This window comes from Stigmatopora nigra, chromosome 2 (genome assembly GCF_051989575.1).
Source record: "Stigmatopora nigra isolate UIUO_SnigA chromosome 2, RoL_Snig_1.1, whole genome shotgun sequence".
Taxonomy (NCBI): Eukaryota; Metazoa; Chordata; class Actinopteri; order Syngnathiformes; family Syngnathidae; genus Stigmatopora; species Stigmatopora nigra.
Window position 1 is genome coordinate 11,683,120 of NC_135509.1, and position 15,291 is coordinate 11,698,410.

Below are 15,291 nucleotides of genomic sequence, written 5' to 3' on the forward strand. Positions count from 1 at the left end.
CCTTTACTCTTTTAATTAAAAATGCCCAGAATTGTGTTGTTTAATCAAAGCCAAATTGTACACAATTGATGGCAAATTTAAAGAATTGCAGTCACTTCATTCATAATGTCCGAAGGCTCATGTTGAAGTTTTATTTTGAAATAGAAAACCGGAATGGTTTGTTGAAATAAGCCGCTAACTTTATTAAAGGAAAATCTTTGCATGAACGCTTAACTAACCCGGAACTTTTTTTTTTATATAAACGAAGAATTCAAGAAAGCACGCGTCTAAGTCCCGATACCGATCATCTCATATACATCTTTTTTTTAGAAATTGAGACCATTTATCTGTGAGTAAAGCCTAACTCTGCCTATTCTGCGTAGAGAACAGACCGCTGCAAATGTCCCTCGCCAGGAGGGCAACGGTTCCTACGGGAGAGAAACCTTCTATAGTACTTACATTTTCTAATCAGGTAGGACACATTCTTCTCCTTTTTCCTCCCACTTTTCCTGCAAAAGCTGCATTTAACCTCATTTTTATGCCTGTTTCTAACCGCGATCTGACTTTTATAAATTGTATTTTTAGTTTCAACTCCACAAAAAAGTGAACTACACACTTATAGCCACATTTTTAAACAAACTACCCTTTTATTAAAAGTAAAGAAAATTGCAATAAATTAAATTGACACTTTTGGATCAACTTTTAAGATAGTCCAAAGTTGTATTGTCGGTTTACAACATATTAGGAGAAGAGTGTGCTTAACATATTTTTTTTTCAGTTGTGTGGCTGTGCGTAGGTGGTGCTAGGCTGTCAGATTAAAATGTTGGGCAGCTGAGAGCCCCCTCCCCTACATACACACAAAGGGGAGGCGATGGGATTGGGGTGGGGGGCGTTGAGACACACTTGTCTACTAGCCAACAAAAGGTCTACAAAGAATTACTTGTGGCATTATTAACAAAGCAACTGGCTGTGGAAGAATGCGCCCACATGCACTGACAGATGCTGAACATGTCATTTTACATTTAATGCTCCCTGAATAACTTGTGCAGTAGCAGACCTAAGGCCTTATTTTCAATTGGTATTAGAGCAGGATTTTTATCGTTCAATTCCAGGGGAAAAAAAGACATTCCATGCAGATTCCAACAATTTAATTCACTGGCGGCGATAGACGGACATTCTATTTGCCCTGGAAGAGACTGGACAGAGTTTATTTGGGCCCATTTTTGCAATGAAGAATGCTTCTTGTCTGAGCTTGTGTGGACAGGCAGGGAAAGTATGCTTTGTCATCAAAAGGAGGAATATTTATTCAGGAACTTTTTGTCATCTTCTGCAGGAATGTTTGTTCTAGTGGTGCAGGATTAAAACATCCACTGTGAAAAGCATAAATGTACCATTTTGATGTAAATCCTTATTCACTATGCAACCTTTATAAGGTGAAGTGTAATAGAGCATGGATTAACAACTTCTACACACTTTAAGTTTGCAGTGATTTGGCAAAATTAAGTCCAACATTTGAATTAATTCATTTATTTTGCAAACCACTTTTCCTTACAAGGGTCACGGGGGGTGCTGGAGCCTATCCCAGCTAACTATGGGCACCAGGTGGGGGACACCCTGAATTGGTGGCCAGCCTAGGAGACGGATAGCCAATCATACTTGGGGGCAATTTAGCGTGTTCAACCAGCCTACCATGCATGTTTTTGGGATGTGGGAGTACCCGAAGAAAACCCACGCAAGACCAGGGAAAACATGACAACTCCACACAGTGAGGACTGAGCTGGAATCAAACCCTCGGCCTCAGAATTGTGAGTTTTGGATCAAGGCAAGAGCTTATTTGGCTTTATTACTTTTTCAAGTGCTCTCACTTCACGGTTAACTTCATTGATTAAAAGCAAACAAACTTGATTCAGGCCAAGTAAATCTAAGACATGAGGCACTCAACGGGAGTCGTGGTGTTTGAACTATCCCAATGATTGCTCAAAGGGCGGGGTTCATTCATGGCTCTGAACACAAGCAGGCGCAAGTTAAACTCCACTGTGTCGTCATGACCTCATGAGCACATGAAGGAATTTGGATTGGCCTATCTATGAGCTGAGAAGGAAGGATAACTGGAGTAGCAGTGGGAGAGTCAGCGGGAACAACAGCTCCTTGTTTCCCCTCAGGGAGTACAGTCTGAAGGTTGAGGAGGAAGTGTGTACCCTTAGTGTGTGTGTATGTGTGTGACTAAGTCCACACAAACAGTTGAAAGCTTCCTTGCTTTATGCAGTGCACCATAAACGCGTGATGAAAGAGGAACATAGTATCAATCGCTTTGAACCGAAAATGATAGTTACAATAAGTCATTTTAGATATAATGGGCCTTTTTTTCCAGAAAATGGAAACCAGCTGACTGGCTACATCCGTTTTTGTACTGTACACCATGCAAAATTCTTTTGGGAAAACTCCTCTTGACACATTTAGAAAACCCCCAAAAATGTGAAGTCAGTTCCTCCCTAGGATGGTTTCCATTCTTGTGTCAGCGTCAGAGTTCACGAATACTCGTAACCTTCTAGTCAGGGTCAACACTTGCCCCCAACATACCTTTGTCGACCTTATTTCATGTTAACGGGTACGTTGGGGAGCTTGACCAAATAGCCCAACTGGGAAAGGTTTGCAGTGAGTGATTATGTTTGCACTTGAGTAAGATTTTCAGTTTGATTGCATAGCCTAACATCTTCCTGCATTCTGTGTAATTCTTCCTTTTATTATAGTCAGCATAGTGGAGCCCACAAGAGCCAAAATGCCACAACAAAAAGACATTGTGAAGATCGCCATCCAGATGCCCGGGGCCTACCCTCAGCTCATCCGATTGGACCAGGTAATGCATGTCTACTAGTTCTCGTTCTCCCTCCATCTATCTGTCCGTACATTACTGCAGGACGCATGGCCGCCCGCAGCCACTAATAACAGAGCAGCCACGGGGCGCACCGCACACTCTGACAACATTTTGACTGTTTGACCGCCGGGCTGACCACTAATAGCAGGATAGTTGAGTTTCAGACATGGAAGAAGTCTGACTTGTATTTACTTGCACCCTGGGAGCAAGTCACTTAGTTTTACGAGCACGCTGTCACTTTGAAATGCGTTTTCAGTTTTCGGAGTAGCGTTAAAAAGTAAGGGAAATCCAGGTTTGTTGTCACAGTCATCAACATGGCATAAAATCATCATTCATTCATTATAAGGAAGCTTAGTATGTTATACATTATATTTATGCACATGTGACTGAATTTGTTTTTTTTTTTGTGTCGGTGAGCAGAAGAATCCTCTATCTGCCGTTATTAAGGATGTCTGCGATGGGTAAGTGTGTGTAGGAATCACTTTTCATGTATTTAACCCTCATAGTGACTATGTTATAATTATATGTTTTTTTTGTGTTTTCTGCATGTGTAGCTGGAATCTGGCAGGTCATGAAAACTATGCACTTCAGTATGCCGACGGAGTGCAGACATACATCACTGAATCGGTGCGTAAAAATCGAAATTTATGTTTGGGCTATAAATCACACTTTTTGGATAGTTTGGCTGGTTCTGTGTTCCAGCATGACTGTCCTCTAATACACAGGACAACTTCCATAAACTAAATTTGGTGTGATAAGTGGACTCAGCCATCATTTTTTAGGGCAGTGTTTCCCAACCACTAGTGCTTTAATGTTTAACAAAAGTGATTGTGTCCTTTTCAGAACCGTCTGGACATCAAGAATGGCTGTATTTTGCGACTAACCAAGGGCCCGGTGAGTGCCTTCACACTCCTTTTTCATATTCAACAGTCAACAATGACAGAAATGTTAACAAAAGTAAAAAAATAGACCAATTTCTGTTGATTGATTTTAATTTTTTTTCTCTATTTCTTCTTGGATATTTTTTTTTTTCATTGGGAATTTAGGGTCGCCGTGCAGAGGATTTGTTTAAGGGCATTCAGAGCATGGACCTGGGCGTGCGCTGTGATTCGTTGAAGCAACTCGCCTGCGTTTCCACAGACGTGACATTCGCGCAGGAGTTTATCAGCAGAGACGGACATCTTTTTCTGGTCAAAATCGTGGAAGACTCCAGCGAGTATGTTTTCCATCTTCTATCATATAATAGTACATATTTGGGAATTACACAGGATGTGTGTTTTGGAATAAATGCATCATTCTTCCTTGTTTTACATGTTTCAGGAGTGCTCTGATTATGATCCATACACTGACGGCCTTCATGGAGCTGATGGATCACGGCATCGTGTCGTGGGAAAACCTCTCGTCAATCTTCATCGAGAAGGTACAGCACTTTTGCTCACGTTTGTCGCTATTATAGACTTTGCGTTTCCTCTCGTTTAGATAGCCTGCTTCGTCAACGCCAAGGCAGTGGACGCGTCCATCCAGCAGGTGTGCCTGGACATCTTGGAGAACATGGTGCTTAGCAGCTACAGCCTCTTTTTGCAGGTCAAGCAAGTGGTGACCATGGAGAGGCTGATTGATCACTTGCAGATGTGAGTAGCCCCCAAGTGGGTCGCCCACTGACTTTTCTGCTTTCAAATATGAAACTTGGTGTTTTTCAGGATGAATCAGCAGATCCAGACCAAAGCTATGGCTCTTCTCATGGCTCTGTTGCAGACAGCCAAGGATGCTGACAGACAGGTGCCAACTTGATTCTTGGTCTCTTAAAGTTTGATAGTGACATTTAGGACAAACCAGATTAAGAATTTATTAATTTTATTTTGTCACTTTACACATTTTGGAGACAGGCAAGTCTTTCAATGAATCCAACATGGACGAGGCTTTTCTCTCTCTCCTGTTACAGTAACAGTTTCCTCATTCAACGGCTTGTCTCCTATTGTCTCTTGCGCGTGCGCTTTGTCACCCCCCACCCCCTACCCTAAAACACCCTTTGTATTCCAGCATGAAATGATTTCAACATAGCTAGTTTATTCTTGGCCAACATTTTTTATACATTGCTATCTCACCGTCGCCATCCACTGGTGGAATTCTGCTGCTACAACAATGGAACAAATGTGTTTTTTTCTTTTTTTTAGGATATGTTTGCATACTTGAATAAGAAGAATCTGCGTCAGTACATTCATAAGGTAAATTTTGATATGCTCATGTTAAATCTGTCATTGTTGATGATATGTCTGTGTGCATATGTATATATAAAGATATACTATCATTTAAACACTCGACATGATGGAGAAATACTGTAACCAGTTCTGGATTCTACACAGAAAAAAATGTGTAAAGCAGCTGTTAATCACAACTTATGAATTCCCAGCAATAGAAATGATAATTCAAATCTTTTTCTCAGAACATAAGAAATCTACAAGAAATGTCACTCATCAATTGAGCCAAATTCTGCATATCCAAAAAGCTAACAGTGAAAATGACCCTGTTTTTCCAGAATATCATCCACAGTTCCGGTTCAGTCCAGGATGAGATGGCCCACTACCTCTATGTCCTCCAATCACTGACTCTAAAACACTTGGAGACGCGGATGAAGATGCCACTGGACTATTCCAGCCAGGTAAGTCCAGTAACATGTTTTTTTTTTGTTTTTTTTACCTTCGACAGCGATAATTGTCCATCCATTTTCACGTCAATGTCTCAAATTAGATTTAAGTGCTGACTCACAATTAGCAACATCTTATTTATTGTTTAGTCCTACTTTAGTTTAAAGTGCTAAATACCCAGCTTTGATTTTTCACTCAGGAGCAGAGAGACATCCTTCACAGTTTAAGGCAGGCCGCCTTCGAGACGGAGAGCGAAAACAGCCTGAGTCACGAAAGACGACGTTCCCTCTGCGCCAAAGAGTTTAAAAAGTTGGGCTTCTCTGTAAGTGCCGCCCAAAAACGTATGCCAACGACCTTCTTCTCCTTCTAATATTGTGATTGTGATGTCTCCAGAATAATAGTAACCCGGGTCAGGACTTGTCGCGAACACCTCCTGGTCTTTTAGCTTTGGATACAATGTTTTTTTTTGCTGCACGCAATCCAGATGCTTACAGCAGGGTGAGAATTCTTTTTTTAAAAAGATAGTTCAAATAGTTCGAGACGACATCAGTTTCACGTTCCGACTCTGTCCCAGTTTGTTCTGGAGAACAGCAGCAGAGAGGACAAACACGAGTGTCCTTTTGCTCGGAGCAGCATCCAGCTAACGCTCATCCTGTGTGAAATCCTTCGCATCGGAGAAGGCCGTCAGTCTTCCGCCGGATCTCCTCAAGTTTCCGCGTGAAGGAACGCAGACAGTGACCGATCTCATGTTTTTTTTCCTCCGTAGCCTCGGAGACGGGTTTGGACTACCACCCCATCTTTTTCAGTCAAGACCGACTGCTGGAGGAGCTCTTCTGTGTGTGCATTCAGCTACTCAACAAGACCTGGAAGGAGATGAGAGCCACACAGGAGGACTTTGATAAGGTCAAGTGCATTTTTTACCATATGTTCACTACGAATGTCCCGATAATTTTTGGACTTCTGATATGCTTTGCTCATACTGATCCGATGCTCTTAATTTTTAGACCGGTAAAAGTAATACAGAATATAAAGAAACCAGTAAATGACAAAAAATAACTAGTAAACTAACCAGTAAATGACAAAAAAATAACTAGTAAAGAAACCAGTAAATGACAAAAAAAATAACTAGTAAACCGTTAGTGATACCAATCCAATGCCATCATTTTAGACTGGTAAAAGTAGTGCAGAATATTAAGAAACCAGTAAATGACAAATAAATAACTAGTAAAGTATACAAAAAAAATAACCCGTTAGTCAAAAAATTTATTTACGCTAATACATGATGTTCTGGCTCTGGCATTTAGTTTCCAAAGAGTTGTTGCCCCACTCAGCGGCCATATTTGCCTACTGGTTTGATTTAAACAGCCCTCAAAGCACAATAGTACAGAGAATACAGACGCCTACTGTATCCTAACCAATCTTGTGACCAAATCCAATACTCCAAAAATAGTCGTCTCGAGCGCCGATGCCGAGCATCGAATCGGGACATCACTAATGTTGACTTTCACCTACTTTTTATCTCCGTTTGGTACTTAAGTTTACTTGCTCGTAGTGTGGGTACCCTCACCACCTCCCTCAAGTAGATGGAAGGACTACAGAGTGTTTTTATACAAGCGTATTGTCATGCTTGCACAATGGTGGAGGTCACCCCGCTGTTTTAAGCAGCCGGGGCCCGTCTGGAAGAGATATTGATCATACGTCCGTCTCAATCATCTTCAGAGGCAAAGCGCCTGTGCTATTGTCCTCATCTGCATTGCCCGCAGCCGTCCCGTTCCCACCGAGCTCGCCCCAGATGGCCGTAAAACTCACTGACCCTTTGACCTTTTCAGGAGCGCGCCGGGCCGGGACTATTGTCTTTACCCGCAGCTCCCGACCCGGGGTGCTCCCAGGGAAAGACAAAAGGGGCATGAGGTGGACAAAAGGGAAGCGTGGAGGGCGGAGGCAACGGAGGGAGAAGGAAATGAGCCAAACAAAGCTCCATGAGCATCAGCAATAATTACACAACAAGAGAGAGAATGTCAAACATAATTCGAGTGGGCAGGACGCAAAATGGAGGTGGAGGGTATATCGCCAGGCTCCACTTTAGTTGTCATGATTCACGTCATTTCATGTCACGCAAGTCAGACACAACTGTGCTAGAAAAACGTATTAAAGGGAGGAGGGACAGCATTTAAACATCAACAAATATATTTTTTCCATTCTCATTGACTTCTACAGAAAGACTAGCAAAGTTAAGGAGTGACAGTGAAATAAAAACTATACAAGAATAGCTAATATAAATATACTAGGCAGGTAATTGTGACCAAAAAAACAACAACAACCAAAGATCTGACTCCTATTGGTTTTGATGTGTGTGAAGGGGGAGGAGGCTTAGGTGCGTGCGACAGTATACGGATGTCTGTTTACAAAACAGAGTGCAGGCACGTCTGCCGCAGGCATGTGCACAATTGTTGACCTCTCTAGACACCGTTTTGTGGAATTGGAACCATTTCTCAAGTGTTATTTCAGCCTGAAAGGAGGAAAAATGGAGGTAAGCTGGAATGGGAGACTTGTTTGCTCAACTTTATATATTTGTGTTGTGCTCTAACCAAGTTTACATTGTGATTTTTTTTCCATGGTCACATCACAGTAAAGATTAGTTTTAGAAAATGTCATCAATGCTCTGTATTAAATATAAATATGTAAGTATAAGTATGTAAAATGTGCCATCGCTTTAGGCATTGAGGGAACGTCATATGTACAACAACAGTGAGTTTAGTTAATCAACATGAATGTATTATTATTTTTAATGAGGTCGCCCTTGAATAAAATGTAGTGATAGACTGTTTTAATTGCTCATGGGCAGTAATTGGGATGTAGGTCAATCAAAGGCATCATTGATTGGCTGTTTGGGAAATATCTGGGCGGGAGTAGAGAGAGTTTAGTTACATGTTGAATTTCTAATATTAAAAGATTGGGTGAAGAGATGGGCTAAACTGGATTACTTCACCTTTACAATTTTTTATTTTCATTGTTTTGAAGCTAAAGACCAAAAAATGTTAAATTAGAAATGTATTTTCCAGGTGATGCAAGTGGTGAGGGAGCAGATCACTCGCACGCTGTCCACCAAGCCGACATCGTTGGAGCTCTTCAAGAACAAAGTGAACGCACTCAACTACAGCGAGATCCTCAAACTACGGCAGACGGAGCGACTGCACCAAGAAGAAACTTTGGCGCCGCCCGTTCTGTAAGACCACGACAATCAACCCCTCGCTAACACCATGATTTTCAATGTCTGTTTGTTTTTTTTACAGTGAACTCAAAGAGCGTCTGAAACCGGAGCTGCTTGACTTGATCCGTCAACAGAGACTCAACAGATTGTGTCAGGGGACCATGTTTCGAAAGATTAGCAGCCGACGCAGACAAGGTGAGTGATGATGCGCTTACACCAGCGCTTAAGGTGGAAAACTTGTATTTTTTTGTTGAAGCCAACATTCAATTTATTGTCTTCTCCGCAGACAAATTGTGGTACTGTCGCTTGTCACCCAATCATAAAATGTTACACTACGGCGACGTGGAGGAGGATTCGGATTGTCCGCCCATTGAAATGCTGCAAGAAAAGAGTGAGTATGGGATGAATGTGTTCGGGGGAGAACGTGGTTGGTTATCATTAATTTATTATAGGCGATCTTAATGTTCTGCGTTAGAGATCACATCCTTTTTTTAACTCTTAAAAATGCATTTTTGCAATAATTTACAGTGAATTTTAAAAATCATTTGAATCCTTGGAACTGTTAATAGTTGGTGTGACAAATATCAACATCCAAACTGACACCCAACTCATGATTTTGAGTGAAAGCATTTTTAACTGCTAATAATCTGAGAATGTGACTCCAAACAACATCCATCTTTTTTCTCATGTTCACTTTATTAGGTTTCTGGTCATTATTGTTTAGAGTCTTATACATGAGGTCTTCGTTTTTATGACTAAATCCTGGTAAAAAAAAAAACTGGTGAAATATGCCTAAATATGCTGTGGAATAAATGTCTAACTAACTCTACTGGTTGTTTAGTCCCAGTGGCTGACATCAAAGCTCTGCTGGTTGGCAAAGAATGTCCTCACATGAAGGAGAACAAAGGCAAACAGAACAAGGTGAGCAACTGGTATTTGTACACACTGTAGTTGTCATTGACATTTTCCCCCCGCCGTCCTTTTCCAAATGGCACAAAGGACGTGTTGGAACTGTCGTTCAGCATCACCTACGACGTGGAGGAGTACAGCCTCAACTTCATCGCCCCCTCAAGAACTGACGTGAGTCCAGATTGGTAATTCTCTGGCTGCCATTTCAGCGCCTAAACGTTGTGCCTTGTCAGTTCTGCTTGTGGACAGACGGACTGAGCGTCCTCCTGGGCCGTGACATGAGCAGCGAATCCATGCGCAGCGAGTTGGACATCCTCCTCTCCATGGAGATTAAACTCCGCCTCCTGGATTTGGAGAATATTCCCATCCCGGAGAATGCGCCCGTCGTTCCCAAGCCTCCGAGCAACTACAATTTCTGCTACGACTTGAGTCAAACTGAGCAGTAGCACATTTTGTGCGTGGAGCGGATTTTTTAGAATGTTCTCGAGCTCCAACTGCCGTTGGGCTCGTCTTTAACAACCACGCAGCTTGACTGAACCTCACAATTTCAAGTGCAATTTTGCTATTTTTTAACCCATCTGTCCTCAAAGTTTTCTAGACTCAATGAAATCATGGAAAGTCTTTATGGAAGATTGAAACAAGACCCTTTAAGAACTGGACTTTACATTTCTTAACTCATTTGCGGGAAATATTTCTGCATTCTAGTTGCCAAATTGTGGCATCCATTTTTCACAATACCTACTCGTCTAAAAATATATATATTTATATATATTTGTGTGCCAGATGTAGTTATGAAATGCGGTACATTTGTCAAAGTAATCACAACCAAGTTTTGGCCAATAATCAATTATAAAAAGAAATGTGAATGTGTGTGCGCTGGCCAAAAGCATCTTTTTAACTGATTTCAGAAAAAAAATACTTTTTTTTTTTATCACAGAACATGTTCTAGATCGCAAAATTTGCCCACCTAGTTTTTTTTGCGTTATTTATAAAAGCATTTTATATGGGATTATAGTCACAGTTCAAATTTTACAGAACTCTTGCCCAGCAACAAACATTTTAATCGGACAATTATAGACAAAGATTGATATGAATATTTTTATTGATCCTTCTTAATCCAAGAAAGAATATCGCTCTACACGTGTCCCAAAAGAAAAAGAAAAGATGACATTACATTTAGTCCTGTATGTTCGTTTGAGTGCTTGGATTTTGCAGAAAACCTATTAAGAATACATTTTAATAAATATATTGATTTCCTGTTGTTTTATTGTCATTGCAGACCTTTTAAATTTGGCTTCATTCAAGTCTGTAGAGTGGTGTCCATCTTTACCAAATGTGATTGAGAGCAATTTGCCAGTTTCTCTCCAGGTAGTATGAAATTTGAATGATAACAGGATACCTAGACCTGACTATGTATTTATTCATTTGCTAGGTAAAACATTGTCATATACATACAATTGATATGATCATCTGAACCCCTTTAATGCAAGTATGGCTATAGTTGTATGCAGTGGTGGACCGTCAAAGCCCTGTTAGGCCTTCTGCTGGCCTAAAAAGAATATCTGAATCACAGAATGATGTTAATTATATTTTGTCCAGGAATGCATTGAATAATTCCAAATTGTCAGCATCCTTCCATTGCGGTTGTGCTGCTTCCAGTTGTTATATTTAAGCATTTAACCAATCACATTTCAGCCATTATTTGTTACAAGGGTCAGAAATCTATCCAAAGGCCTGCACCATAAAATAAGAGTGGATAAAACTGTTGCTTTAACCAATCAGATTTCGAGATGGCAACACTAAGGCTTTCTTATAGGCGTAGGGATACATCATCGGTTTCACAAACTATGGCTAGTGATGGTGTGGTCAAGCCATAGCTGACACACTACGCAGCGAGCTGCACAAGTAAATATATTGTTGTGTTGATTTAATAACGATTTTGTCAACCCATGATGGCTGAAGGAGAAGAAATGGATATGGTTGCAGATCTCCTATTAAAGCCTTTCAAGACGGACTATTTTCATGGGCGTCACCAAGGTCAGAGTTCAAAGTGCCTTCAAAATGGGCGGATGAACCAGGAACTAGTTCCGGCATGGACTGCAGAGCAGCTCAGAAGTGACCATTTATCGAAGAAAAACCCGATAAAACTCTCCCAGGACACTGCAGCGCATTCGGTATGTTGTCATTTGGGCATTTTGAAGCCCTAGATCTCATTTTAAGAGTGCTTTACGACGTTAGCATGCTTCGATCGCGTGATGTGGCCCCACGTGGATGCAGGCAGAAAAATGTTTGCAAATATATTGGCTACATGGCTCTACCTACAGCTCTTAATGTTTCATTCCATTGTGTTTTTCAGTTCCTCAACGAACACCGATTGCTGGGAAACATCAAGAATGGGGACATAACAGTCAAAAAGGAGCAGCTTGTCGACGCCATAACGAACTGTTTGTCAGCAAAGTGAGTCTTTTTTTAAATAGTAGTTTCTAGTTACTCTATCTTTGTAATCATTAAATATCAGCGTTCAGTATTCACGGCTTTGCCACATTGGCTTGTTTTTCATTATGATACATAACAATTTTAAAAGAAAACACTAATTGGCTTGATTTTTGTTTTGTTTTTAATGGCAAGAACTTGTGTGGATAACTTTACACCCACATAAATGCCATCAGTAGATGTGTAAGGAATAAACAGTACACCTTTATAGAATGTAGACCTTTTCCCTTCACTTTCTGAAAGGATGACCTCAGGGCTTAGACCTTTTTATTTTAAATGCGTTTGAAACATTCAGTCAACAATAGTGCAGGGGTCATTTTTCACTTGACTTTAAACATAACCATTTTCCCTCATTATAGGTCTCCAAACTGGTCCTCGGGGGCTGCTATGGGCGCAGGTTTTGGTTCCAATAGGTCCAATATAAACAATTTAACCAATGAGGTTTCTGCTAAAAAATAATAATAATAATCACCCAGTCCAATCCAGTGTTTGCACTTCTAGGATACCAGATTGGTGGAAAGGTTTCCTCTAGCAAGTTGGAATGAAAACCTCCACCCTCTGCTGCCCTTTCTGGAATAGTTTGGGTACCACTGGTCAAATAAGCAATTGTATAATCATGCTGTGTTTTGTCGAGGTTTAAAGCCACGGGCTCAATGGAAGAGGTGACGGCTGTCAAAATCGATGAAGACCAAAGAAGTCAAGGCAAAGGTTGTGGATGATGTAGGACCCAAGTGTTTCAGTTTATTTATTTTCATGTAATGTGTACTAAACTAACTCATTTTATATCTTCTCTTCAGTGTCCGCCAAGTTTACCAAATCAACGCTGAAGAAAAGTGACCGAATTTCCTGAAAAGGCTGACATTGGCGGGTGGCAGTTTTTGACACCAACATCCCCTCAGGTACTTATTATTATACAGCAGGGATCTTCAACTCTGGTCCTTGGAGTCCCTATCCAGTATGCATTCCCTATCGCATCTGAATCAAATGATTAAGATTCTGATTATTTGATTTAGGTGTGATGGAGGACATGGAAAATAAACTGGACAGTGGCCCCTCAAAAACTGCAGTTGGAGTTTCCTCTTATAGACTTGTATCATTTTGAAATATCCATCTATGAAATGTTTATTTTATTTTTTATCCTCCTGAGGCTATAATATTGTTTGCCTTCTTTTGCAGTGGAATGATGGTTGGGTGACTGAGGAAAGGAGACACTGTGGCATTCTGATGTTGGTAAAATGTAACTTCTTTTTTGTTGTACTTAATCTATTGTACACTTATCCTTTTTTTTTTTTTTTTTACAGAAATCCATCTGGTTCCAAGAAGTTTATTCATCAATGGATGGCTGACTTATGAAGACATGTTTCAAATGCCTTTTTTGTGGAAAAATAAAAATCCTTGAAATTTACACCTGTATTTTTCTTCATGACTAGCAAAAAAAGAATGGAAGCATCATTACATTTTAGTTTTTTTTATTGAAAAACATTTGCATGAAACAGCATCACTTGTAGACGATAATAACAAAAAAAACCAATAAAACACTTAGTCATTTTTTTCCCCCCATACATATTAAAAAAAAAAACTTTTGGGCAAAATTGACTTAGAAAAAAAAAAATTAAACAAAACACTTAGTCATTTTTTTTAAACATACATAGGAAAAATATTAAAAAAAACACCAAAAAAAAAAAAGGAAAAAAAAGACCATTAAGGGTCTTGGGGTCTTTTTTCTCCAAGTATTTTAAGAAAGACAATTGACACTCAAATCTCTTTTATTGAAATTTCTGATTTAAAAGAAAACATGAGATCCTCCTTACCCTGAGGATCGGGCCAAAATGAGCCAGAAAACTCTGGACTGCACCTAAGAAAGAAAATTGCAATTAGAAGTCAATAAAATAGATGTGGATGAATACTTGAGATATTAAAAAATAAACTAACCTCTCAAAAGAGTTCAGGGATGCCACATCATCTGCAAGGAAGATCACTTGGAGACCCTCCAAAGTCTGGACATGGACCTGATGTGTGCAAAAAAACAAAATTTAGTATATATACACTAGAAATGCAACAGATAGGCTTACATTTTTGCTGTTAAATCTAGTTTTACCTTGATGAAAAGACCAAGGATGATGCTAAAAAGGGAAAACTTAATTTAAAAGTTTTTGGGGAGTTGCCAAACAACTAATACAGGAAGAGAAATCTTGCAAAAAAATTAATAAACAATCAAGATAAAGAATGAAAATAAATTAGTGTTACGTGCTATTTCTTGTCCAGACGAGGCGATTAAATAAACAGACTGACGTTAAGAGCAAGGAGAAAGTTGGCCTAACCATTTTGTATAAATGACTTTTAGTGTTAAAGCAGAACACTTACAATTTGAAAACGGGTGGTTTAAATACTGTGAAAACTATTAGTGCATACAACACACCGGGAACTAAGTCGTGCCTCTGGATGTCATTTTGGAGTGAAACTTTACCAAACAAACTGTCCGTTTATATCTCGGCTTTGTTTGAATCAAATAAAAGTATTTTTACACGACTCGACAATGGAGAAAACGGACTAGATCTCTTAGTATTAACATCAAGACGACGCTCGACGTGGTCAAATGGAAAGCGTTGTCGTGAGTGACGCTAATGCTAAGATAGCTTGTCACATGCTGCACACACAGCCGGAGCCCAAACTTAAATTGTCGACGGTGTATTTGACCTGGCGTTAAACTAACAGATTTGTTGGCGTTTTATCTCAATTGATTCCTAAAAAAATCTATCGGTAGCGTGATACTTTACCTCGCTAGCGTGATACTTTACCTCGTTGGCGTGCTACACGTCCATCTGCATGGCTGTCGGAGAAGACGAGGCACTGCGCATGTGCTCAATTTACGCAACTACGTCGCCAATAGGCGTAACCACGCCCATGACGTCCTCCCATATTAAATATGGAAACTATGGTGGTTTGTCCTCTCAACTCAATGTGTTAGTACACTAATTTTACCAAATATTGAGTTACATTTTTACTTAGCATTTTAATTCAACTCACCTTATTCCAGGTCATCTGACTCCTGACTGATTAAAAATTCAACATTTGAAAGACAAAGAATGATTCATTGTCTCGTCTAATTTTTTTATCCTCACTAGGGTCACTGGGGGTGCTGGAGCCTATCCCAGCTGACTTTAGGCCAGAGGCGGGGG

At 40.1% G+C, this 15,291-nt stretch overlaps 2 protein-coding genes and 1 long non-coding RNA gene across 15 annotated transcripts; 2 read left to right on the forward strand and 1 right to left on the reverse strand.

Annotated features, from left to right (window-relative positions):
• Positions 1–170: 170 nt before the first annotated feature.
• Positions 171–10,876, forward strand: elmo3 (engulfment and cell motility 3). Of its 2 annotated transcripts, XM_077712062.1 has the most exons (21): positions 171–451; positions 2,730–2,836; positions 3,275–3,315; positions 3,409–3,481; positions 3,698–3,748; positions 3,901–4,070; positions 4,175–4,274; positions 4,334–4,485; positions 4,555–4,633; positions 5,029–5,079; positions 5,391–5,513; positions 5,699–5,821; positions 5,893–5,997; positions 6,074–6,182; positions 6,266–6,402; positions 8,562–8,725; positions 8,793–8,905; positions 8,997–9,101; positions 9,552–9,631; positions 9,710–9,790; positions 9,853–10,876. In XM_077712062.1, the coding sequence occupies exons 2-21, from the start codon at positions 2,759–2,761 to the stop codon at positions 10,063–10,065; spliced, it is 2,148 nt and encodes a 715-aa protein (XP_077568188.1). In that variant the 5' UTR covers positions 171–451; positions 2,730–2,758; the 3' UTR covers positions 10,066–10,876. The 2 variants fall into 2 exon arrangements, with proteins under 2 accessions (XP_077568188.1, XP_077568187.1); XM_077712061.1 differs by lacking the exons at positions 171–451; positions 2,730–2,836; positions 3,275–3,315; ... (10 more) ...; positions 6,074–6,182; positions 6,266–6,402 and adding an exon at positions 7,922–8,029.
• Positions 10,877–11,506: 630 nt separating this feature from the next.
• On the forward strand, positions 11,507–13,517 carry LOC144193280 (peptidyl-prolyl cis-trans isomerase FKBP3-like). 11 transcript variants are annotated; one of them, XR_013325714.1, is made up of 7 exons: positions 11,508–11,793; positions 11,976–12,076; positions 12,747–12,820; positions 12,910–13,011; positions 13,126–13,202; positions 13,289–13,342; positions 13,414–13,517. XR_013325714.1 is itself a non-coding variant. In XM_077712076.1 (5 exons), exons 1-4 carry the CDS (start codon positions 11,569–11,571, stop codon positions 12,960–12,962), a joined length of 453 nt encoding a protein of 150 aa, XP_077568202.1. In that variant the 5' UTR covers positions 11,508–11,568; the 3' UTR covers positions 12,963–13,011; positions 13,414–13,517. The 11 variants fall into 11 exon arrangements, 2 of the variants coding, with proteins under 2 accessions (XP_077568202.1, XP_077568201.1); XR_013325713.1 differs by having other exon boundaries at positions 13,289–13,338; XR_013325719.1 differs by lacking the exon at positions 13,126–13,202 and having other exon boundaries at positions 11,507–11,793; positions 12,747–12,832; positions 13,318–13,338.
• A 343-nt stretch (positions 13,518–13,860) lies between these two features.
• On the reverse strand, positions 13,861–14,955 carry LOC144193281 (uncharacterized). 2 transcript variants are annotated; one of them, XR_013325721.1, is made up of 2 exons: positions 14,045–14,955; positions 13,861–13,956 (listed from the first exon to the last, which is right to left on the reverse strand). It is a non-coding gene; the product is annotated as an uncharacterized LOC144193281 (long non-coding RNA). The 2 variants fall into 2 exon arrangements; XR_013325720.1 differs by having other exon boundaries at positions 13,861–13,967.
• Between the last annotated feature and the right edge of the window lie 336 nt (positions 14,956–15,291).